Source organism: Cinclus cinclus, chromosome 30 (genome assembly GCF_963662255.1).
Source record: "Cinclus cinclus chromosome 30, bCinCin1.1, whole genome shotgun sequence".
NCBI lineage: Eukaryota > Metazoa > Chordata > Aves > Passeriformes > Cinclidae > Cinclus > Cinclus cinclus.
Window position 1 is genome coordinate 1,862,642 of NC_085075.1, and position 23,301 is coordinate 1,885,942.

A 23,301-nucleotide genomic window follows, 5' to 3' on the forward strand; every position below is an offset into this window, starting at 1 on the left:
CTCTCCTCCCCCCCTCCTGTCACACAGCTTTAAATGCCGAACCATTAAAATTTTCCACCTCATTTGCGGCTCCTCACACGGTTAATTTTCCCGGGACTGTCTATTTATTTATTTGCGGAGCCCTGCGGGAGGGGGGAGAGGCGAGGGGCGGAGCAGCTGATTTGCTGCATCTGGACGGTGGGGAGGGAAAGGGGGGAACCACCCTGGGAAGGGGGGAGGGCTCTGGCTAATTTAACAGCTGAAGAGAACAACTTAATTAGAGTCAGCTGGAAAATTGGGTAAAGCACCTTCTACCAGCCTCCCACCCCCCAGCCCCCTTCTCTGCCGGTTCCTGGTGGGATGCCAGGATAGGATGCGTTTTGGGATATGTTTTGAGAGGAAGGGAGATCTGGCCCCAGCCAAGCAGCTGCCCTTCGTTACAGCCAGGAGCTAATTGGATTGATCAGCAGTTAATAGGGAATTAAGAACCTCCCCCCTCATGTACATCCCCCTCCTCACATCCCGGCTCCCTCTTCTTTCCGGGTGGATGTGGGGGGCAGGCAGAGGTGGGGAGTCATTGACACCCGCTGGATGGGCTGAGATGGGATTTTCCACCCCCCATGTGATGGCTGCTGAGCACTTTAGGGTTCGTTTTTCCTGTTTTTCCGTGGTTTTCCCGTTCCTGGTACTCCTGGTTGTGACCTGGCTGTCCCTCCCGGCGCGGGGACACATAGCATCTCCCTGCTCCTCCTTAGGTGAAGGGGTTGCTCCCCATCCCACCCCATGGAATACACAGGGATTCAGCCTGGAGCCCCCCTGACCTCCAGATTAATCGCCTCCATTTCCCTCCGCATCCCATGAAAGGTCAGGAGTCTGCGAGGCCCAGGAATTAATTTAAATCCCACCGGTCTCGTGCCAGATCTATACATCATCCCAGGGGAGCAGCTCGGGGATGCGAGGGTGGGGACACCCCCTCCTGCACCCCCTTTCTGGAGCGCACGGGGGACAGGGAGCAGCAGATGCAGCGCTCGGAGCTTGTTCTCCATCTCCAGGCAGGGAAATAAATGGATTAAAGTAAACTGAAGCGTCTGCGCTCCCCACCTGCCCCCCCGGCCATAAATCAGCATAAATGTAATTTCCATATTCATGGTATTTATCCAATAACTGTCCTGTCCCAGATTAAACGCGCCCCGGGGAGCACCAGGGCTCCTTATCTGTGCCGGGGGCGGCCCTGCCGGGGGGACTGGGGAGGAATCCCGCTCCTCATCCTGCTCCTGAGGGGCTGGAGAGGGGTGGGATCCTCTCCTCATCCTCTTTCTGAGGGGCTGGAGTGGGGAGTGGGGGAGTTCTGCTCCTCACCCTCCTCCACCGCTCGCGGCTCCGGCGGGTCTTGGGAAAGGAGCTCAGGATGGGGAGCCCAAGGCTCGGCAGCGCTCCTTTCCCGTTTTCCCTTTCCCTCTTTCCTTCTTGTTTCTTTCCCCCTCTCCCACGGGTGCTGCCGGGGAGCTTCGGGATCCCCACAGACCCCCCTGCACCCCACCCCAGCATGGGCAGGGTCAGGGGCTGATCCTGCTCCGGCTCTCGGGAGGGACACGGGCACCTCCCCGCCCGTCTCCGAGGGCAGGATCGGGGGTGCTGGCGAGGGTTGGGGGACAAGGGTCCCCAGTGGTTATGCAGTGGCTGGGGACACACACGCCACGTCTCCCACTGTGACAGGTCCTTGTCAGCCGTAATGACCCGAGCCCGGCAGGGCCCCAGGGCTCTGAGCTCGTTATGGGGGATTTAATGAGGGCAGGAGCAGCCACCGCCGCTGGCTCTTTGCCACTGGCGGTGGCCTCGGGCGCGAGGGTCCCCTCCATGGCACGGCAGCGAGTCCCTCAGAGCCCCCCGAAAGCCCCTACAGGCCCCCCAACTCCTAAGAGCCCCCTCAAGACCCTCACAGATCCCACAATCGCCCCCACAGCTCCTTCTCTCTGCCCCCAGCTGACCTGGGGAGATGGGGCAGTGCCCCTCTGCCCTTCTCAGCCCCTGGGTGGGAGACACAGGAGTCTGGGGGCTCTTGGGCAGTGGGTTAGGGCTGAGGCACCAGGGAAGGCAGATTTTGGGGGGCATTAGAGCCAGGGGCTAAGGGTGCTGCAGCCAGGGCTGGAGGGACAGGTTCTGGGGTCCCCCCATATGGCACAGCACCGGGTACTCCGAGTCCTGCGCAGCTTCTCACAGCCCCTCAGAACCCCCCTCAGATTTGGGGGCTGAATACAGGTCTGGGGGGTGCCAGTGTTGGGGTCTGTCCCAGCTGCTGAGGTGATGGAGGGGCCAGGCTGCCTGTACCCCAAATCCTGGGCACCGCTCTTAGCTATGCCAGGGCTGGGGGGAGCCTCAGCAGCGGGGAGACCCCAGCCCTTTTTGGGGGGGGTTGGGGGCAGTTCTGAGCATGAGGGGTCCCGTCTGCAGCGCCTCTGCTCTGAGGAAACCGCGTCCTTCTTGGCTCCACAACAATCTGCACAAGCAGGAGCCTGCGGGCAGCGGGAATTAGTTAAATATTTGGCAAAGAGGAAGGCGAAAGCAGAATCTGAAAGAACTGGGAAGGGAGGGAGAAAGCGCTGTCACCCCACCCCGCTGCAGAGCGGGGCAGACCCCAGGCACCCGAGGGGGGTCTCATCCTGCTGGGACCCCCGGGCAGGGCAGCATAGACCCCACCCCTGCAGTTCCAGGGTGGGTGGTGGAGAGGGGTCCCTGAGGACCCCCTGTCCCTGCTGCGCTTTCAGCTGAGCTAACCAGCCCTGGACCCCCGATGGGCCGGGGTCTTTGGGTGGTGAGACCTCCCCTTATCTCCCTGGTACTCCTGTTTCCCTGCAGTGGTCCGGTGACACCCCCTCAGGCACGAATCGAGGCAGGGATGAGCTTTGGGGCAGCTCTGGCTTCTGGGGGAGCAGGGAGGAGACCTGGGCAGGTCCTGGGGTTGGACAGAGCATCTGAATCAATCCCTGCCCTCCTGCTGTCCCCCCACTGACTTCTAGGCACCAGGGAGGAGACCTGGAGGGTCTCGGGAGGGACAAAGTATCTGGATCAATTCCTGCCTTCCTGCTGCCTCTGCTCCCGCCTCCTGACCAAGCCCCCCCTCCCCCGGCCGTGGGATCCATCCTCCAAAATCCTTGACGGAAGTTGAACCCCCCAAAGCCTGGCTGGGGCGCGCGGCCACCGCAGCCTCTGTCCCCACAGCCCCTGTGAGGTGAACTAAATCCATCCTAATTAGCACTGATTTGCATGGGGAAATGAAAATTAATCTAGCTTGGCTTTATTGGAATTAGTGATTCCAGTTGGGCACATCAGGCAGTGGCAGACGTCTGGAGGGGCTGAGGGGCTGCTCCCCTCCTCTCCCCCCAGTCTGGTTTGGGGTCCCTCGGTGGTGATACGGGAATGCTGGGGAGCATCCACAGGAAGGGCTCAGGTGCCCTCCCACCGCACCCCACACCCCCTCCCAGTATTCCCAGTTGTGGGATAGTGCACAAGGCCCTTTTTTCCCCCAGATATCACATCCCACAGGTGGTTCTGGGCACGGTGGGGGGAGAGAGAAGAGCAGGGGCATTGCTGGGATGGGGGATGCTGCAGGGACCCAGGGACCCGGGGTGTCATATTTGGGGTGGGGGTGTCATGTGCATCCCTGGATTTCCACACCTGTACCTCCCTGCCAGCCGATTCCTGAGCATCTCCACACACGTATTGGCACTTGTGTACCCACTCAGTGCCCTGTGCCCGCCATGCAGGAGCAGATTCCCATTCCAGAGCAGCGAGGGGAGCCCCGGCCGTGCCCCTTCCAAGCCCTCTGGCCCCGGCTGCCTCCCAGTGCCTGCGCTCCGGGCCCGGGGGTGGTACCGGTGCTCATTGTTATGGGGTCCGTGATGAGGCAGCGAGCTGAATTCTCATCCCACTCATCAAAAATTAACGAGGACAAAACAGCTGGGCAGGAGCTTGGTCCGCGGGGGGTGGAGGTGGCACGGTGTGACAGGCTGGGGGGGGCATGGGATGGGGTTCCGTGCCGGGTACTTCACAGATGCCCTGGTGTGCCCGTCCAGCCCCAAACCGACCACATCCCTCTGGGATGGGGCCTCCACGCCGCCAGAGGACCCAGCCTTTGGGCAGGTTGTCCCCCTGCCCCATCACCATCTCGGGACACATCTGACCGTGTCCCCGTGCTCCATCACCACCACGGGGACGCGTCTGCCTGCGTGACCTCCCCCCAGCCGCCCCTCGGGATTTCATCGCGACTGACAGGAGCGAGACCTGCAGCTCCTGCGGCTGCATTTGCAAGTCAACCAGGAGCTGAAGGACCGGCGGCTGCGCTTGCAGGGGCCACCTGTCCTGTCTACCTGGGGACAGGGACGGGGGCGCCCAGGGGAGGGGTGCGAGAATGGGGCGAGCCCCGGTGAGGGGGGATGGGGCTGGTTTTCCCCCCGTGTTTTTTCCTGCCTGAGGGGGATGGCTTTGCTTGTCTGGGGGGCTGTTTCCCCCTCCGCGCAGGCTGTAAACACTCAATTAAGCGGGAGCCGCGGTCCTGCCTTCCCTGTCGCTGCGGGTAATTATGTCGGTTTTTCGGTGTCAGGCGCGGCGGGGAAGCACGATTCCAGCTAATTGGAGCAGCAATCCCAGCCCAGACCCTTCCGCAGCTGCTGGTGCTGCCGCCTGACAGCGGCCCGGGCCCCCCCCCGCGATCGGTGCCCGCAGGATGTCTGGAGCCACCTGGCCCCTGGATCCAACCTTGTCCCTGGATTCCACCTGTTCCCTGGATCCCATCTTCCCGCTGGATTCCACCTGTACCCCGGATCCAACCCATGCCCTGGATCCCACCTACCCCTGGTTTCTACTTGTCCCTTGGATTCCACCCTCTCCCTCGATCCCACTCTCCCCACCCCTCGGTGCTGCGGGACTGGCTGAAATACCTGCTGGGTGCTGTCCTCTGTTCTGTTCCGTGGTGGGCTTGGATCCCCTTCCCACGATTTTTCAGGGATCCTTTTGGGCTCACCAGTCCCCCCCAGATACCTCTGGGGGCTGAGCGCACCTCAGCTGAGGTGTGCAGGACTGGGGAGCCTTTGGGGATCCAGGGAAGGATCTGCAGGGAGAAGGGAACTGCCCCTCAGGGTGGGCCCTGCCAGAACTGGGGTCTGCTGGGGGAACCCGGGATTTGGGGGTGGGGGAGGACCCGCTGCCGCCCATCCCAGGGGAGCCGCACCGGGAGCTCAGCGTCTGCCATTGATTTCTTATTATGGAGTTCAGGAAGAAAAATGAGGCGCTGGGGCTGCGGAGCCGCCACTGTGATTTGTTGCCTTCTTGGCGTGTCCTGGCGGGGATGGGAATTGATTTTGGAGGCTCTGGAATCAGTCAGCAAGGCTGGGGCGGGGGCAATGTGAGGGATGGAGAGGGGACAGCTGCTGGGGGATGACACAGCCCCCAGGATGTGGGAGATGGGGACCCCCCCCCCCCCCCCCCCCCGACCTGTTCGTGGTGGTCCCCACGCTGTGCTGGGGGTCACCGCTTCCATGAGGGGGGGACAGGTCTCTTTGTTGCTGAGGTCCCTGCCCTGGTACTGCGGGTCCCGGGGCCGCGCTAAGTGGGACCGGAATGGCTCAAGGAGGGGAGTGTGGCTGCAGGAAGCTCCTTGACCCTGCACCAGCTGCAGGAGCAGGAGGAGAATAAAGAGAAGGATTGAAGGAGCAGCAGGAGAATGAGAAGGAGCAGAAGGCAAAAAATAACAAGGAGAAGGGCACGGCGGAAGGCATGGGCCCAGCCGTGTCCCACGCTGCCGAGGGCCCCTCGCAGCCCCTTCCCGGTCCCCGTCCGGTGCCGGCGCCCCCGGGCCGAGCCCCGCCGCTGCCACCAGAGGGCACCACAGGCCTCCCGCGGGCCCGGGGCGGGACCGGGCCGAGACCCCCCGGGAGCGGCCCCGCCGTGCGCGGGGGTCCCTGCGTGTGCACGGGGGTCCCTGCGTGTGCACGGGGGTTCCTGTGTGCGTGTGTGTCCCTGCTGTGTGTGCATGTCCCTGCTGTGTGCGCGTGTCCCTACTGTGTGTGTGTCCCTGCTGCGTGTGTGTCTGATGCAGGTGTGCATGTCCCCACCTGTGCATGCATGTCTCAATGTGTGCATGTGTGTCACCTCTGTGCAGGTATGTCTGTTGTATTCATGAGTGTCCCAGCTGTGTGAACATCTGATGTGTGTATGTGCCTGTACAATCATGTCCCAGCTGTGTGTGTTCCTGCCACGCGTGTCCACGTCCCAGCCATGTGTCCATGTCCCAGCCGTGCCCCTGCCATGTGTGCCCATGTCTGTGTCCCTTCCGTGTGTGTCCATGTTGCAGCTCTGTGTGTGTCCCTGCCTGTGCACAGGTGTACCAGACATGTGTGTATCCCTGCTGTGTGTGTCTGACGTGCGTGTCCCTGCCATGTGTGTCCGTGCCCCAGCCATGTCCCAGCCATGTGCCAGCCATGTGTCCCCACCGGTGTTTTTGTCACGATGAAGGACGAGGCCATTCTGTTTATTAAATTGTAGCACGGCGCGGCGCAGCCCTCGCAGCCGCTGACCCCGGTTATTTATAACGCAGGCGGGGAAATCGTAGCTCCGGGCTGGGGCTTTTCTGTGGAGAATTATGGAAAAGAGAATCGATAGTGCGGGCTGGGGCCGAGGTAGTGGGGAACTGTGGGGTCGGTTCCAGGAATTGCTTCGCTGCCACAGCTGAGCTGAACCCCACAGCTCCCCGGGACCATCCCCAGCTCCCCAGGATCTTTCCTGGCTCCCCAAACCCCTCTCGACAGCTGGGGGAGGCTTTTGCAGCAACACTGGGGGATGTCAGGGTGTGGAGGAGTCAGGGTCCAGGAGTGAGGAAGTCAGGGTCGGGGAGGAGTCAGGATTTGGGGGAACAATGGTCTGGGTGTGTCAGGGTTTGGGGGTATCAGGGTGTGGGGGTGTCAGGAGCTGGGGGTGTCAGTGTTTGCAGGTATAAAAGTCTAGAGGAGGCAGAGTCTTGGGGTTTCAGGGTCTGGGGGTGTCCGGATGTGGTGGTGATCCCCACACCCCGCCGCGGCTCTGGGTCGGAGCTGGGCTCTCCCGGTGCTCCTCCAGCCACTCCTGTGATTAATGTGGGGAATTAGGCCGATAATGGCTCTTAAATGACGGTGCCAGTTGCAGGCGCCGCGCCCCGATGGGTGATGGATGGTGCCAGGCCCTGGGTGGGCGCGATCGGAGCCGCGTCACGATCAGGGTGGGAGCCAGGAGGGGGCTGTGATGTCATGGGGATCGCTGACGTCACAGGGCAGGTGTGACATCACACGCTGGCTCAGCGCCGCCGACGCTAGGCACGCGGGTCTGGCAGGGCCGGGGCTGCTCCTCCATTATCGGGCTGTGCAAATCATCACGACATGTCGCGATAATGCTGCTGTGTGATGCCCGTTTGCATCCCTCGGGGTCCCAGGAAGCAGCACAGGATCTCTGGGATCCAGCTGCTGCTCCAGGGCTGATCCCGGAGCGCAGCTCCGTGGGGTTATGGCATCCATCCCTTTAATTCTCCATTTAATTATCGGCTGTTTGTTTATTGTTTGCTTGCTTTACTCGGGATGAATTTTTTATGCCGGTTTCCATCGCGCCACGCCAAAATCCCGTGGGATTTACGGCTCTGGAGGGAGTGGAGCCAGATCGGGTGGAAGGGCCCATGAGCAGTGAGTGGTGACCCCGGGTCACACTGGGGGTCCCCAAAAGCTTGAGGGGCACAACCAGTGGGTGCTAACTGGGAGGGCCAGGGGTGGTGGGGGGGGGGTGGGGATTTGTCCTCAGGGGATGTAGGGATTGGGAGGGGTCTGTGGGGGTTGTGACCTTGTCCCGTGGGATGTGTGGAGCTGGGATGGGAACAGGGGGTCTGTGGATTTATCCCATGGGATGTGCAGATCAGGAGGAGTCTGGGAGGGCTCTGTGAACTTGACCCATGGATTGTGCTTGGGAGGGGTTTTGGGAGGGGCTGTGGATTTAATCCATGAGATGTGTGGGTCGGGAGGGGTCTGGGGGCGCTGTGGGTTTGATCCATGAAATGTGCGGATTGGGAGGTGTCTCGGGGGGCTGTGGGCTTTTTCCATCGGATATGAGGATCTGGAGGGAGCCGTGGGGGGCTCTGTGGGGCGGGGGGGCCTCAGCGCCGAGGCCGGGAGCCGGAGGAAGCGTGTGCTCAGGTGCAGGCACGTTCATCCCGAGCCGCAGCATCTCCCATTAATGAAGCACTTCATCACGGCGCCGTGCCAGGGGGGGCACCCAATTCCGGGTGATAAATTCCCGGCGACGGCCCTCGCTCGCTCGCAGCAGCCGTGATTCTCCTTCATCTTGAATAATATTTTTGGAGCGGCTGTAAAATAACCCAACGCAGCAGCTGCCAGCGGAGCCGTGGGCTCCAAATCCCCCACCCCCTGTCCCCCTCGGTCCCCCCCCCCGGTCCTCCCAGCCCCTGACTGGCGATGTCACCTCTGTGTGTGTGTGTCTCACGTGTGTGGCCATCTGGATGCCGAGCAGGTGTGTCTATGGCCGGGCACGTGTGTGTGCAGGTCCGTGGCCGTGCACGTGTGCAGGGAGGTGCAGCTGCACCATAGGGCTTCGGGGTGCCCTCCCTTCCCCCTTCCCCCAGACCCTCGGGGTGCCCCCCTGGATCCCTGAATTTTGTAGTGAAGGTCTACCCAGAATCCTAGACCCTTCCCTGAATTCCTGGATTTTGGGGTGAGGGTCCCACCCAGACCCCTGTGTGCCCCATCCCAGATAGCTGAGTTCCCCTGGACCCCTGGATTTTGGGGTGAGGGTCATCCCCAGACGCCTGGCACCACCTTAAGACACCTGTATCCCCCCATCCTGGACAGCTGAATCCCTCCCAGACCACTGAATTTCAGGGTGAGGGGATGTTTCCAGACCTCTGAGTCCTCTCTGGACCTCTGAATTTTGGGGCAGGGATTCCTTCCCGGACCCCTGGATTTCCTGGATGGATTCCCATGCATTGAATGGACCAGAGCTCCCTGATGTAGGTGGTGGAGCTGCCCAGATGTGCACATCTGTGTAGCACATGCATGTTCCCACATGTTCACTTGTCCTGGGCTGTGGTTCCTTTCTTTCTGGGCAGGATTTGTGTGTTCTTCCCCCAAAATGCTGACCCCCAATTCCATGTGTGCCAGGCTAGAGGAGAAGCTCCGGTGGCAGCCTCGGTGGGGCTGGGACCCACCTTGGAACTCCTCCCCCACGCCCCCAGCTCTCCCCCTGCTCCCGAGGGCTCCTGGCACTCCCTTAGGAACAGGGAAGCACCACACGGCATTAAACTCTTAATTACAGTCATTAATGAACGTGGAGGCAGCTGGGCTCCATGGGCAGAGAATCTTGCAGCATCCCAGGGGAGCTCCTGCAGGGAATGGGGGCCTGGGAGTCCAGGGTGCCCCAAAGCAGAGCTGGTGGTGACAGGGCTGGGGTCCCCCAGACCCTCTGGACCTGCTGCTGAGGTGTTGGGTCAGTGTCCCACCACTTACATAGGTGTTCCTATGCAAAAATCCCATAGATCCCCCATGCCCCCTCTCTCTGCCCCCCCTCGTACCCCCCTGGCCCCTCTGGGCAGAGGAAGGGGACGAAGGACACGAGGGCCATGCCCAGGGCAGGATGCTCCGTCTCGGGGAGTGGCACTTAATCAATCACATCTCAAATATCGAATTATATCACCCGGGGCCTTGGATGCACCTCAGCCTTCTCTTGTATCCACGGACTTCCGAGAAATTCCTCCCCTTTTCCCCTTAGATTTGGCTGGAAGCAGAAAGGGTGAGTGGGAGAGGGGAACATCCCAGAGCGACTCCAAGGACCCCCAAAGTGGGGTCTCACGGCTCACAGGCATGGCTGTGCTGCCACTCGCTGCTGCCATAGCATTACCAACCCCCCCCTCACCGAGGGTGGGGGTCCCCATCCCTGCTGGGTCCAACCTGGCCGCCCGCTCCATCCCTCTCGCCGTCCTTTGTTGGGTACTAATAGCCGGTTTCCATATGCACGGCAGCATCTGTTCCTGCCAGGGAGATTTGCATCGCTAAATGTAAATTGGGTGTTCTATCATTTATCATAAACGGGAGGGCGGGGGGGCTGGGGGGTGGGGGGCGCGGAGGGGGGCGGCGAACCCGGGCCAAGTTGTCATCAGGAATCACACGGCTCATCCTTCGCCCCGGCACCGAAGTGCGGAGCCACCTGGGATGGGGCTGGCCCCGCGTGGCGAGGGACACCGAGGCCGTGTGGGGACATTGGGGTTCGCACCCAGAGCTCACCAGTCCCGCAGACATCAGGGCCCTCCCGGGGGACCCGCTGGAAGGAGCGGAGGGCGCCGGTGCTCAGGATTTGGTCCGCAGCTTCCCTCTCCCCTAGCCGTGTCCCCGGGATGTCCCGACCCGCCCCGTCCCTCCCAGCCCGGCCGCAGACGCCTCCCTCGCCTCCTGCCCACCCCTCCATCCTCGGTCGGACCTCGGAACCCGCTGCCACCGCCCGACCGATTCCACTCTGGCCATGAAGGGTCCTCTGCGTGGAGGAATGTTCTCCCGGCATGTCAAACGGCACCCCGGAGTGAGTCACCTAGCCCCCCCTTCCTGCAGGGACCCCCCCATCCCTCCCCTGCCCTCTCCCCCTCTTCCCAGGGTTCCCGCACAGCCCCCATCCCTCAGGCTCGTCCTTGTCTATCTCTCGCCACGTGCCTGGAGCCCCTGGGCTCCCTCATATCCTTCTCCCTCCATCACATCATCCCACTCCCCATTCCTCCTGTTCTGTGTCCTTCCTCAGCCTCCTCTTCCTCCCACTCCTCAAAACCCTCCTCAGCCCCCCCAGTCCCGCGTTATTCCGGTGTCCCCTTCCCGCTGTCCTCTGGCTCTCACAGCATCCTCCAGGTGAGCCAGGGGTCCCGAGGATCCCCATCTCTCCTTCACCAAGGAAAGGTGAGACCACCCTGTGCTTCCCACCCCATTCCCTCCATCCAGCGCTGGTGGAGCTGGGGCATCTTCACCGAGCCCGGCTGGGGCACCTCAACTCTTACCCACACCCCAACCCCAGCTGGTGGGTGAGGCGACCTTCCCGTGAGCCTCCCCTCCCACTACACCCTGTGTGGGGACATCTTTCTCAGCATGGATGGAAATGAAGCCCCCTCCCCACTCACCCCAGCAGCCCCAGATCTGTCCCTGTCACCCCTCAAAACGTCAGTCTGAGGGTTTGGGGTAAAAAATGCCTCAATCCGGGGTTGGGCACTGTCAGGGGGTGCCAGGACCGTGCTGCACAAGCAGTTGGGACCCTCAGGGTGCTTGGATGGGCAGTACAGGCCAAGGCTCCTGTGTAATCCTTGCTGCAGAATGGGGAGATTTGGGTTGTCTTGGTTCCTGACACGGTTTCTGGGGACACAATGAAGACCCCAAACTGGAGTTGTAAAGGCGGGGGGGGGGTCCTGGGTGTTTGTACACAGCAGGATTGCTGCTGCCAGAGGTGGTTGGGACAATTTCTGTGGGGTTATCTGCTCCATGCGGCATCATCCATCCATCCATCCATCCATCCATCCATCCATCCATCCATCCATCCATCCATCCATCCATCCCGCGTGCTCAGCCCCAGCCTCAGCGCTGCTGGCCAGGTGTAGCCACGTTTTATTCACCCGGCAATGGCTCCTCCGCCGCAGCGTGCCTGGCTGCCTGGCAGTGATGGATGTCCCAGCCACGCCGAGCAGCCCCGCGGCCGTGAGGCACAGCAGCGCTGGCAGGACCAGAACCCGCTGGCACGGCTCGGTGGGCACCGAGCGGGCACCGGGCAGAGGCTGGCACTGCGCCCCACCGCCCACGCACCCCGTGCCTGGGGGAAATCGGGCTCCACCGCTGGCACCTGCGGCTTGGCAGCCTCCTCCTGCCCCTGATTCTTCCCAGCCATTAATTACCCAGACGGTGTCGGCAGCAGATGGTGAGACGGCCCCGCTGCCCCCAATCCTCTCCAGCAGCCACAGCAATTCCCGGCGCTGCGGCGGCTTCTTGATTCGCCAGCGTTTGGGCAGCGGCTGCTTCCAGCTCCTGCTGGCGCTCGGTGCCAAGGCCCATCATCCGCTGATGGCCCTGACCTCCCGGATGGGCGCTGGCATCTGCCGGGCACTCTCTCACTCCAGCCTGGCTTGGGCACGGCACTACCGAGCCGGAGCTGGGCCATACTGGGAGCACTGGGAGAGGACGGTGGGGGGGGAATCCGGCGGGAAGCAAAGGCTGGACGCGGGGGATACATCCGTGTTTCCCTCCTTCCCCGTACATGGATGTGCTTAGCAGCGGACAGATGGGTTCGTCTGACCCCTTCCATCGTATTTTCCACTCGTGCCCCCACCCCCGCCCAGTGTCATCCCAGTGGGGAAACTGAGTCACGGAGCGGTGGGCGTTCGGTTCGGGGGCACTTTCAGCGAGCTGCGGCTGCCGAGCAGAGCTGCGAACGGAGCCAGGTGCTGGCGGTGCAGCGGATCCGCCGGCACCGCTCCCGTTAATGGGCAGGACGCGGCTCCCTCCCAGGGGCACGGGCTGGCGCCGCTCTCATTTCTCTCCCCGCGTCTTCCCCAGCGCGGGGGCCGCGGTAATTTGGGGGAGGTCAAAGCCGCCTCGGCTCGGCTCCGATTGAGGCCGCGTCGCTCCGGGCATTGGGGGATTGGCAGCGCGAGCAGAGATGAGGAGATGGAGCCAAGGTGCGGTGGGAGCCACCGTGGGCACGGAGCGGGGGGTGAGGGGACCTGCTCTCAGGAAGGATGTGGCGGGGCTGGGGTCACTGAGTGCCACCCAGGACCCGCTCTGGACCCCCGGCTGCTCAGCTCCAGCGTGTCCCAGTCCATCCCAGTAAGATGAACAGAACCTCCTTGTCTCGTGCTCCATCAGGAGATGGTGCAGAGGTGATGCAGAGCCTGGGTAGCTGTGGGGGGACAGGGACCATCTCCGGAATCACGGCGTGGCTCAGGGACAAACCTTGTTCAGGGCCGAGTACCTCAGGAAGGAGCCATGAGCCAAGGCTCAGCCCTGAGTGGAGTCACTGGGAATGCTGGAAATGGGGTGCTCAGCACTGAGTCCTTCAGGGAAGAACCATAAGCTGAGGTTCACTCTGACCACTGGGAAAGCCGGGAATGGGGTGCCAAGGACCAAATCTTCCAGGGAGGAGCCATAAACTGAGGCTCAGCCCTGAGCAGAGTCACTGGGAACACTGGGAATGCCGGGAATGGGGTCCGCAGGTTCTCAGCAGAGCCAGTGCTGGGCAGCCACAGGCGGAGGGGAAGTGATTTCTCATTCCAAATCCAATTCCTCTCCAGCACGAGCCGATTTTTCTCTCCCTCTTTTAATTCAGTCACTCAAGCTGACAGCTACACTGTGTACCGCAGCCTGGCTACAGGATTGCTCTGCCATATTCCCCCCTGTAAATCTCCCCGCGTGTCAGCTCTCCCTTTCACTCTCCAGTCTGCCTGATAAATATTCATTTTATTGGGGTATTTTTCATTTCTCTCTCTCTCTCTCTCTGCAGCTCGTTCCCCTCATTGGCTTCATCAGTGTGGGTCTGGGCAGTGCAGTCCTGTACCTGCTGCGGCTGGCACTGTACAGCCCAGACGTCAGGTACGGCTTGAGGTGCCCTGGGTACCCCTCGGGGCACCCCTCGGGCTCTCACCCCACACCCCCAAAGCATGGGGGGCTCAGCCCAGGTGTGGTAGCAGGTGCTGGCATGCCCAGACACATCTTCATGGTGAATGATGGGGGGAAAACGTGGGTCCAGAGGCACCCAGAGGACAGGAGGGAAGTTGGGGCATTGGATCCCCTCTCCTGGATTTGGGGGGGATGGGAAAAGGGCCCCTTCAACCCTCTTAGCCAGGTAAGAGCTGAATGGGGCTGGACAAGGGGCAAAGGTGTGGGGAGGGTGATATTGAGGGCAGTGGGAAATGGCAGGAAGGATGGTTGGAGGAGGGAGAGAGGGAGGGCGAGAGGGAGGGAGGGACAGACAAAACCAGCAGGGAGGGATGAGCAGAGGGAGAGGTGCGAGGATGGATGGGAGTGGAGAAGGTGGGATGGTCGGATGGATGGTCAGAGAGGGATGGGGAGAGGGAGGGACAAAACCAGTGGGGAAGAATGAGCAAAGAGCCAGGTATGAGGATGGATGGATGGATGGATGGATGGATGGATGGATGGATGGATGGATGGATGGATGGAAAGAGGGGTGTGGAATCACAAAGGATGGGTGGGCAGGACAGCTCCACATTCTGGGGTGACCAGGCTGGTTTTCTCATATCCCCCCACTGCCCCTCACCTCGTTTGTAATTGTTTGCTCCCGGTAAAACCAGTCATGGATTTAATCTAGCACCAGATGAGCTCTGCTCCACAATTAGTAGATTCAGACACTTTGGCTTGGAGGGTGGGAGTGCAGGGGGGGGGTGCTCTGGAGGGAATAACAGGCCCCCCATCCCTCAAACACATGAATGCCATTAAACAGCTCCAAGGTGGCTGTGTGCAGCACAGCCCCCCCTCCATCCCCCAACGCACACACAAACATCTTCCCAGATGGAAAATTCTGCTCTTGGCCAGCACCAGCAGATGGGGGGGATGAAAGAAAGGGGCATGACATGAGCTGCTCTCTCCAGGGACCCCATCCCACGGCTCCAGTGGCCTCCCACAGCCTCTTCTGGGACAGGACAGGACATGTCCAGTTTGGGAAGGCTTCAGGGAGAACTGGGGATGGTGGTGTTTGGGCTGGGGGCACCTTGGAAGGCTACAACGGGGGGGGGGGGGGGGGGGCGCGTTTCTCTCCCCCACTCCTTACGGGCACTAATGTCCCTGTCACCCCTTGCAGCTGGGACCGAAAGAATAATCCTGAACCCTGGAATAAGCTGAGCCCCACAGACCAGTATAAAGTGAGCACTATGGGAATGGGGAGGGCTGGCTGTGTGCATGTGTTGCGGGGGGGGGACGGACACAGTACATGTAGGACAAAACAGTGCATTTTCTTCAGGAAGGGGTAAGGAGGATCAGTCCTGGAGCAGAGCCCCCAAATCCTTGTGCTTGAATTTGGGGGGGGGGGGGGGGAGGGGGGCACTGTGTGACACCAAGGCCTGGCTGCAGTGACACTGGAGGGAGAGGCCACCACCCCTCCCTGACCTCCCTCCCTTCTCCAGTTTCTGGCAATTTCCACTGACTACAAGAACCTCAAGAAGGACCGTCCCAGTTTCTGAGTCACCTCTGGGACGTGCTGGGGTGGAGGGGGAACCCCCCCGCCACACAGAACCTCACGGCCTCACGGCCCCCCCAGCTCCACCACAGCCAACACTGCTGCTTCCCCAGCACCCCCAAACCGTGCACTCATGTCCCACCCCCCCAATAAACCACATCCCTGCGGGTGTCCCCACACCCCTCATCCTCACCTCGTGCCTGCATTGAACTCATAGCACACCAATAAATTATGGGGGAGGGGGGACAGCAAACTGGATTCTTTATGGTTTCCCAGAGCCATTAAGGCAGGAGATGTTATCACCCCCCCCGGGAAGGCTGGGGCAGGGGGGGCTCCCATCCTGCTGGAACCAGGACAAGCTCTCGGGTGCTGTTTTCACTCTCCCACGCTCCAGGGTCCCTTCCCCAGCCCCTCTGGGGAGGGAAGGAGCTGGGAGGGGTCACACCCACACGTGTGAGTGATGTCTTGGATGTGTGCACACCCTCTGGAATACGTGACATGGGGCAGGGTCTGGCTGGTGCCCATCTGGGCAGGAAGAGGGTGGGAAAGGATCCCAGGCTACTCCCCCACTGTACCCCACGTGTTCTGGGGCTCAGCATCACCCTCTGCCCTCAGAGCCTGCTGGGGGAAGCACCAGGATGGGGACACTGATGGACAAGAGCCCCAGGTCTCCCGGCATGGTGCTGAGGGGCTCCAGGCACCTGTCCCAAATGGTCCCCTGTCCCCCCAGAACAGCACCCACACACCTCCAGGCTCTGCCCCCACTTTTATTAGCAACCCCTCCCCATAGAAAAGTGCAAGATGAGGCTGGAACAAGCAGTGCCCCCCCACCCCAAGCAGGGTCTGGGGGCTCTCTGTACCCTAACACTGTAAGCAGGACGGGTGTGCACCACCCTGAGGGCGCAGCACCCAAAGGGAAAAGAGGAGGGGGAAAGGCAGAGGGTGGGCCTCCCCCTCTCCTTGCCCCCCACAGTGACCCCACAGCCTGGCAGGAGGGGTGCCCCCCCCCCCCCCTCAGTGGTCGCTGAAACCGGGCATGGGGAAGGCACGAGCGAAGGTCTCGACACGCTGGCGAAGGTCACTCAGGCGTCTCTGAGTGTCCGGGTCCTGCAGCAGGAAAGTCTTGAAGTCCTGGAGCTTACCTGAGGGTGGGGAGAACAGGTGAGGAGGGCGGGGCCACAGGGCAGCTCCATCTCTTCCCAGGTACCCACAGCAGGGGTTGGCACCTGTCTGGGGAAGCAGGGCTGGCACCACAAGGGGAGAAGGACTAGCACCAGTCTGGGGAGCAGCACTGGCCCCATAAGGGGAGCAGGGTTGGCACCACAAGGGGAAAAGGGGTGAGAGGCACCCAGGAGGGGGGGAAGGAAGGACAGGGGCTCCCCATTGCTCACTGGTTTTGCTCTTGACGTCCAGAGCCAGCGAGATGCCCTCATCGATGAACTCCACGACTTTCTGGAAATCCTCCTCGCGGAACTGGCGGGAGGTCAGTGCGGGGGCACCTGGGGACAGAGCCCATCAGGGACAGGAGCACTGTGGGGGGCATCAGCCCCCCCAAAAGGGCTCCGTGAGTCCCAGCCCCTCACTGGGGCTTCCCAAGGGGATCCCCAAGTCCTGGTCCCCATTGGATCCTGCCCCCTTTCTCGGCCAAAACAAGCTCTGAATTCCCACTTGGAGTCCTCAGAGAAGGCTGAAACAGAGTGGGATGAAAACCTGGGGACCCCCACCCCAGGGAGGGACCCTTATCAGGGCCTGTCCCTCACCGAGGCGCAGCCCCCCGGGTGTCAGTGCACTCCTATCCCCCGGGCACGTGTTCTTGTTGGCAGTGATGGAGACGAGCTCCAGCACCCGCTCTGCCCGTGCCCCGTCGATGCCCTTGGGTCGCAGGTCCACCAGCACCAGGTGGTTGTCGGTGCCACCTGGGGAGCAAAGCAGAGGCGTGAGGACCCCTGAGCACCCCCAGACCCCTCTATCACCCCCTGCCTCTCTTCTGCCACACCCCCACTCCTCTGCCCCCCAGCACCCCTCACACCCCACTGAAACTGAGTGGAGCCACTCATCCGCAGCACAGCTCACCCCTCCTTACCCCAAAACTGCAGGGCTGGAGCATTACCTGACACCAGGGTGTACCCACACTGCAGCAGTGCCTGTGCCATGGCCTTGGCATTCCTCAGCACCTGCTGGCAGTACTCCTGGAAAGCCGGGGAGCTGGCCTGGGAAGGGGGGACAGCCCATCAGCACAGGGTGGGGACAGGTCGCAGGTCACCCCAAGCCCCCCACCCCAGCACAGACCTGTTTGAGGGCCACAGCCACGGCAGCAATGGCGTGGTTGTGGGGTCCCCCCTGCAGGGAAGGGAACACGGAGAAGTTGATCCTGTCTTCCAGGTCGTAGAGGGTCTCCTTGCCTGTCTTCTTATCCACAGAGCGCACGCCCTTGCGATAGAAGATCAATCCTGACCTGGTGGCAAGAGACGAGGTCACCTCTCCTCCCTAGGGGACACCACCCCCACGGGCCTCCATCCTCATGGACACAGCCCCCATGCCAGGGGCTTGTTAAATTCTAGAAATTTGGCATTTTTGAGCTTTCTGTGCTTTCTGGCACTGACCCCCTGGAGAACACTGCTTTCAATCTGAGGCCTTGGAGAAGGCTTACAAATTTAAGTTGTGGAGTTAAAATCATGGGTGTGTAGCTAAACAGAAATGTGTGATTTCACATGGTGTTTTCAATTTGAGGCTTTTATAATATAGTAAGAGGTGTGGGACAAAATGGAAGATTTTGGGTGGTGTCCTTTCTCAGTGTTCTTCCTCCTTCTTCTTCATGGTTTCAAGTAGTAGTTTCTAGTGGTACAGTTAGTGCTACACTGAGCATCACAGAAGTATGGTTATTAAGTCAAAAGTATAAATAATATAAATTAAATAAATATACAGTATTCTATACTGTATTATAAAATATAGTATACATAGTATATTATATTATAGATAATGTAGTATAATATAGTACATATATTTTATATAAAATAGTATATATAGTATAATCCTATAGTATAGTATATATATAGTAGATATTATATAAAGTATATTTTAAAAGTATATATAAAATACATTATAAAATATAGTATAATATAAGTTAAATCTGTATTGGACTGTTTAGCTTTAAGAGACCTTATACCTAGCTAAATTCACCTCCATTTTGCTCACTTCTAGCTCATGGCTAAGAGTGTTACTAAACTTTCTGTACTTTAAATAAGATATAATGAACAACCAAGCCCAAACAAGAGAAAATTCATCTCCGTGTCTTTTGATCCTAGCTCTGAGTAAAAACAAAAGAAACTTCAGACAAGGCGTTAATGAAGCAGTGCAAAACACCAGCACCCACTCCTGGGGTCTCACCTGGCACCGCGCAGGGTCTTGTGTGTGGTGCTGGTGACAACGTCCGCGTGCTCGAAGGGTGACGGGATGGCCTTGGCCGCCACCAGCCCGCTGATGTGAGCCATGTCTGCCAGCAGGTAGGCCTTGACCTCCTCGCACACCTGGGGACACCACGGTCACCTGCTGGCCCCAGACCCCCACCCGCAGCCCCAGCCCCTCCCCACGTACCCTCTTGATGCGGGCGTAGTCGATGAGCCGGGCGTAGGCGCTGGTGCCAGCGATGATGAGCCGGGGGCGGAAGAGCCGGGCTGTCACCTCCAGCTGGGCATAGTCAATCAGTCCTGTGGTAGGCTGGGAGGGACAGACAGACAGATTGGACAGTCAGCCCAGGGACAGACAGACAGACACACCAGTCAGTTCAGGGACAGACAGACAGACGGGTCAGTCAGCCCAGGGACAGACAGACAGATAGGTCAGTCAGTCCGGGGATAGATGGAGAGACAGAGAGCCCCATCAGCCAGCCCACGGACAACAGACAGGTCAGTCATCCCAGGGACAGACGCCTTGTGGAGGAACCCCTCTGCCCGCTGCCCTGAGCACAGCACATCCACCTGAGCCCTGGGCACCTCCCCTGGCATTGGGACGTGGAGGGGAGGGAGGGCAGGGGTTTGACAGAGCAGATGGGACACCTCACACATACCTCAGGGACACCTCAGGGACACCTCAGGGACACCCCTCACCCACACACCCTCCCCTCCCCCAGATCCTCCCCCCCAGCTCACATCAAGCTTGTAGGGCATCGACTCAAAGAAGATGGAGGTGGCGGAGATCCTCTTGACATCGGTCATGTACCCGTGTGTGAGGCTGCGGGGAAGGCGCAGGGTGAGGCTGGGACCCCTGGGGGACAGCGAGCCCCATGGCCCCCTCCCCCAGCTCCCCACATACTGTCCCCCATCAGGCAGGTCCAGCCCCATCAGGCGGTCATGGGGCTGCAGCAGGGCTGTGTAGGCAGCGAAGTTGGCCGGGGAGCCCGAGTAGGGTTGGACATTGACGCCCCAGCGTGCGGGGTCCAGGTCGAACGCTTCCAGCGCCCGCCGCTCGCACAGCAGCTCGATCTGATCCACCACCTCGGCTCCCCCGTAGTACCTGGGGACACAGGACGGAGTCACCAGGGGCTCCACACTGCCATCCCCATGGGAGACGAAGTGCAGAGGGCAGCCCACACTGGGGAGCACCCCAGGGGCTCCACTGGGGTGTCTCAGCGACCTCCCAGCCCATTCCCCACTTTACCTCTTCCCAGGATATCCCTCGGAGTATTTGTTGTTGAGGCAGGAGCCCAGGGCTTCCAGTGCCGCCCGGCTGCAGAAATTCTGGGGGGGGGTGAAGGTAGATGGGAAACAGAGCAGCCAAATCCCCCTAAACAGGAGCTCCCCCCCGGCTTGACCCCACCCCTGCCCAAGCTCCCCGGCCCCCACCTCAGAGGCGATGAGCTCCAGCCCCCGGCACTGCCGATCCTTCTCCTTCTGCACCAGGCTCCACATCTCAGGGTCGCTCTCGGCCAGGCTCTCCTGCCCCGTCCACCCAGGGACATGCTTGGGGGCAGTGGCGGTGGCAGCGGGGCTGTGCTGTGCCCGCTGGCTGCTGGTGCCCACCCGGCACCCCCATCGCTGCAGGGTCTGTACAGAGAGGGGGGGACAGGCTGTGACCCCTGGAGTCCCTTTACCCCATCCCAGGATCCGCAGGTGACACTGGCAGGCAGAACACCCCCGTGTTCTGTCTCCAGTCACCGGTGTCACCCCACAAAGTGGGCGTACGGGGACCCCAAAGATCCCACAGGGCACACGGGGATTCCTCCGTGGTCCCCCAAAAGCACATGGGGACTACAAGCTCCACACTGGGTGCATGGGAATCCCGCCAAGGTTCCCACAGGCACAAAGGGACCCCCAAGACACATAGGTACCCCCCAAAGCTCTCCACAGGGTACATGGGGACCCCACAAGTCACATGGGGATCCTCCCAAGGCCCCCACAGGGTACATGAGGACCCCCTCAAAGTCCTCCCACAATGCACACAGGGATCTTCCCCCTGCCAAGCTCAGGAGTACACCTGAATTCTCCCCATGGGACCCCCTCCCCTCCCTCGTTGCAGGCGGTGCTGCCGGGGGGTGGCTGTGGGGGGAACCTCGCAGAGTCCCCCCCGCTGCCCCGGGTACAAGCAGGGGGGCTCCCGGTGTCCCCCTCACCATGGTGCTGGGTGATGTAACCTCCGCGGCCCCGTTGCATCACCCGCGGGGCCGCGGGCTCCGGCCAGGGGCCAAGGCCGGTGGCCGTGGCAGTCCCGGCCCCGGGGACTTTGGGATGGACGCAAAGTCCGCGGGGGCGTGGGGGGGGCGGACCGGGATGGGGGGGGGGGGGGGGGGGGGTGGAACACACGACACCGGGATGGGGGTCCCGGTGCAAACCGGGCGCGAGGAGGAGAAGCGGGATGGAGTTGAGATCCCCGGGGCCGACGGAGGTTGGAGGAAGGGGTACGCAGGAGGAGAACAACGGGGCACCGGGACACACCCGCCGGCGGGGACCGGGACCTCTCATGGGGACCGGGACATGCCGGGGACGGAGACCCCTGAACGCACCGGGGGCTGCGGCACACTGTGGGCACCGGGACCCCTGCGAGCACCCAAAGTCCCCCGGTGACCGGGACGCCTCTGGGTTCCGGGACACCCCCTCCGGGCACCGGGATTTCCCGTGCACCGGGGGCACCAGTGGGTGTCCCCCCGCCCCAGGTACCGGGACTGTCCCCCCGTGCATCGGGACCCCTGTGAGCACCGGGACACACTAGGGACCGGAGCGCCCGGCGTGCACCGGGGGATGCGGGAATCGAGGATCCTTACCGGGGGCGCGTACCGGGAACCGGGGATTCTCCCCCCCCCCCCACCGGGGACCGGGCCCCTCTCCCAGCCCCGAGGCTCACCCTGCTCAGGCGGAGCGGCCACATCTCGGTCCGCACGGCACGTGGGTCCCGGCCGGGTCCCAGCCCCGGTCCCGGCCCCGCTCCCGGTCCCGGCCCCCGCCTGGCCCCGCCCCCACGCGCGCGCTGACGGGAGGGCGGAGCCACCGGGGCCGCGGGGCCGCCGGGAAACTGGAGGTCCGACACCTCCCCCACCCCCCCTCAACCGGGGTCAGACCGATCCCTGCACCCCCCCATCCCTAACTTTGGGGTGCCCCACCCTTGCACCCCCCATCCCTAATCCTGGGGTCCCCTATCCTTGCATCACCCCATCTCTAATTTTGGGGTCTCTCATCTCTCCATCTAACCCTGGGGTCCCCCATCCTTGCATCCCTCCATCCCTAATCCTGGGGTCCCCCCACCCCTGAAACTCCACATCCCTAATCCTGCAGTTCCCCCCATCCCTCCACCCCCCATCCCTAATCCTGGGGTTCACTCCAATCTTTCAAACCCCCCCATCCCTAATTTTGGGATCCCCTATCCTTGCATCCCCCCATCCCTAATCTAGGGGTCCGCCCCATCTCTGCAACCCCCTCACCCCAATCCGGATCCCCCACCCTCCCCCCACGCCTTATCCTAGAGTCCCCATCTCTGCTCATCCCCCAAATCAGGGTCTCACATCCTTGCACCACCGCCCCCCCCCCCCCCCCCCCCCGCGACTCCCCATCCCTAATTCCGGGAGCTCCCTTCTTCCTAAAACCGGGGGTTCCTCCTTCGCTCTTCCCCCCGTTCCCGGTCGGGTCGGGATTAACGCACTCTTTTTTTTTTAGGTTTTTTTTTTTCTTTTTTTTCCCCCAGGCTTTTCTTTATTTTCCACTTTTTTTCCATTTTAATTTTCTTTAAAAAAAAAAAAAAAAAAAAGAAGAAGGCCCTCCCCGAGAGGAGGGGGCAGGCCCCGGGAACCCCCCCCACCCGATCGCATCCCTAACCACCACCTGGCACTTCTTCACGGCGTTGGGTGGAGGGGCTGCACACCTGGGGGGGGTCCCCCATGGAGGTGGGGGGTGGTCCAGAGGGCACCGGCGGCTCAGATGTGGCACCGGAGCGTGGCCAGTGGAGGGAGAGACTCCAGAATACCTGGGTGGGGCTGTTGCACACGCATGGTACATGTGTGTCACACGCACACGTGTGCATGGTTGGGAGGCTGCAGAGACACCAAAACCGTCCCCAGTGTACGGGGTGGGGACTGACCCCCCGCTCCAGCACCCTGACCTGCCCCCCGTGCCACCTGTGACACCCCAGAGGTGACATTGCACAGGGCTGTGCCCCCCAGTGCACCCCCACACTGCCAGCGACCCCAGCCTAGTCCCCAGGATGGGGGGGGCTCCGTGCCTGTACCCCCCCAGCTGCAGTGGGGGGGGGTCTCAGTGGGTGGGGGGGCCGGGGCCCCCAGCACCAGTTGTACCCGAGGCGGCTCCGGGTGGGGCGTGATGAAATTTCAGTGGGTGGGAGTCCAGGATTCCCAGCACAGGCAGTGCTGCAATAATGGTGTGTCAATGGGTGAGGGGACTGGGACCCCCAGAAACAGGTGTAGCCCAGAATGGGGGGCTGCAGTGATGGGGTCTCAATGGGTGGAGGGGATCCCCAGGAACAGGTGTACCCCAGTGATGGGTGTCACTGTATAGGGGTCCAGGACCCCCAGCATCAGCTCTACCCCAGTGATGCAGTGATGGGATGTCACTGGGGGGGAACTGGGATCCCCAGCATCTGCTCTAC

General features: G+C 61.5%; 2 protein-coding genes across 2 annotated transcripts; one reads left to right on the plus strand and one right to left on the minus strand.

Moving 5' to 3' along the window:
- The first annotated feature begins 10,521 nt into the window (after positions 1 to 10,521).
- On the plus strand, positions 10,522 to 15,217 carry NDUFA4L2 (NDUFA4 mitochondrial complex associated like 2). The gene is made up of 4 exons (XM_062511065.1): positions 10,522 to 10,578; positions 13,525 to 13,613; positions 14,839 to 14,899; positions 15,161 to 15,217. Exons 1-4 carry the CDS (start codon positions 10,522 to 10,524, stop codon positions 15,215 to 15,217), a joined length of 264 nt encoding a protein of 87 aa, XP_062367049.1.
- A 1,010-nt stretch (positions 15,218 to 16,227) lies between these two features.
- SHMT2 (serine hydroxymethyltransferase 2) lies at positions 16,228 to 21,633 on the minus strand. Its single transcript, XM_062510973.1, has 12 exons — positions 21,550 to 21,633; positions 20,055 to 20,255; positions 19,870 to 19,949; positions 19,525 to 19,725; positions 19,362 to 19,443; positions 18,808 to 18,930; positions 18,601 to 18,740; positions 17,503 to 17,668; positions 17,324 to 17,423; positions 16,974 to 17,129; positions 16,605 to 16,712; positions 16,228 to 16,355 (listed from the first exon to the last, which is right to left on the minus strand). The coding sequence occupies exons 1-12, from the start codon at positions 21,571 to 21,573 to the stop codon at positions 16,228 to 16,230; spliced, it is 1,509 nt and encodes a 502-aa protein (XP_062366957.1). The 5' UTR covers positions 21,574 to 21,633.
- Between the last annotated feature and the right edge of the window lie 1,668 nt (positions 21,634 to 23,301).

Bases quoted from the DNA above. Each gene is read 5' to 3' on its own strand.
- NDUFA4L2 (XM_062511065.1), top strand. From the start codon at position 10,522: ATGAAGGGTCCTCTGCGTGGAGGAATGTTCTCCCGGCATGTCAAACGG. The intron at 10,579-13,524 runs GTGAGTCACCTA...CTCTCTCTGCAG, and splicing joins ATGTCAAACGGCACCCCGGA to CTCGTTCCCCTCATTGGCTT. The intron at 14,900-15,160 runs GTGAGCACTATG...TCCCTTCTCCAG, and splicing joins GCCCCACAGACCAGTATAAA to TTTCTGGCAATTTCCACTGA.
- SHMT2 (XM_062510973.1), bottom strand. From the start codon at position 21,573: ATGTGGCCGCTCCGCCTGAGCAGG. The intron at 19,726-19,869 runs GTAAAGTGGGGA...CTGTGTCCCCAG, and splicing joins GAGGGATATCCTGGGAAGAG to GTACTACGGGGGAGCCGAGG. The intron at 17,424-17,502 runs GTCTGTGCTGGG...CCCCCTTCCCAG, and splicing joins TGGCTGTGGCCCTCAAACAG to GCCAGCTCCCCGGCTTTCCA.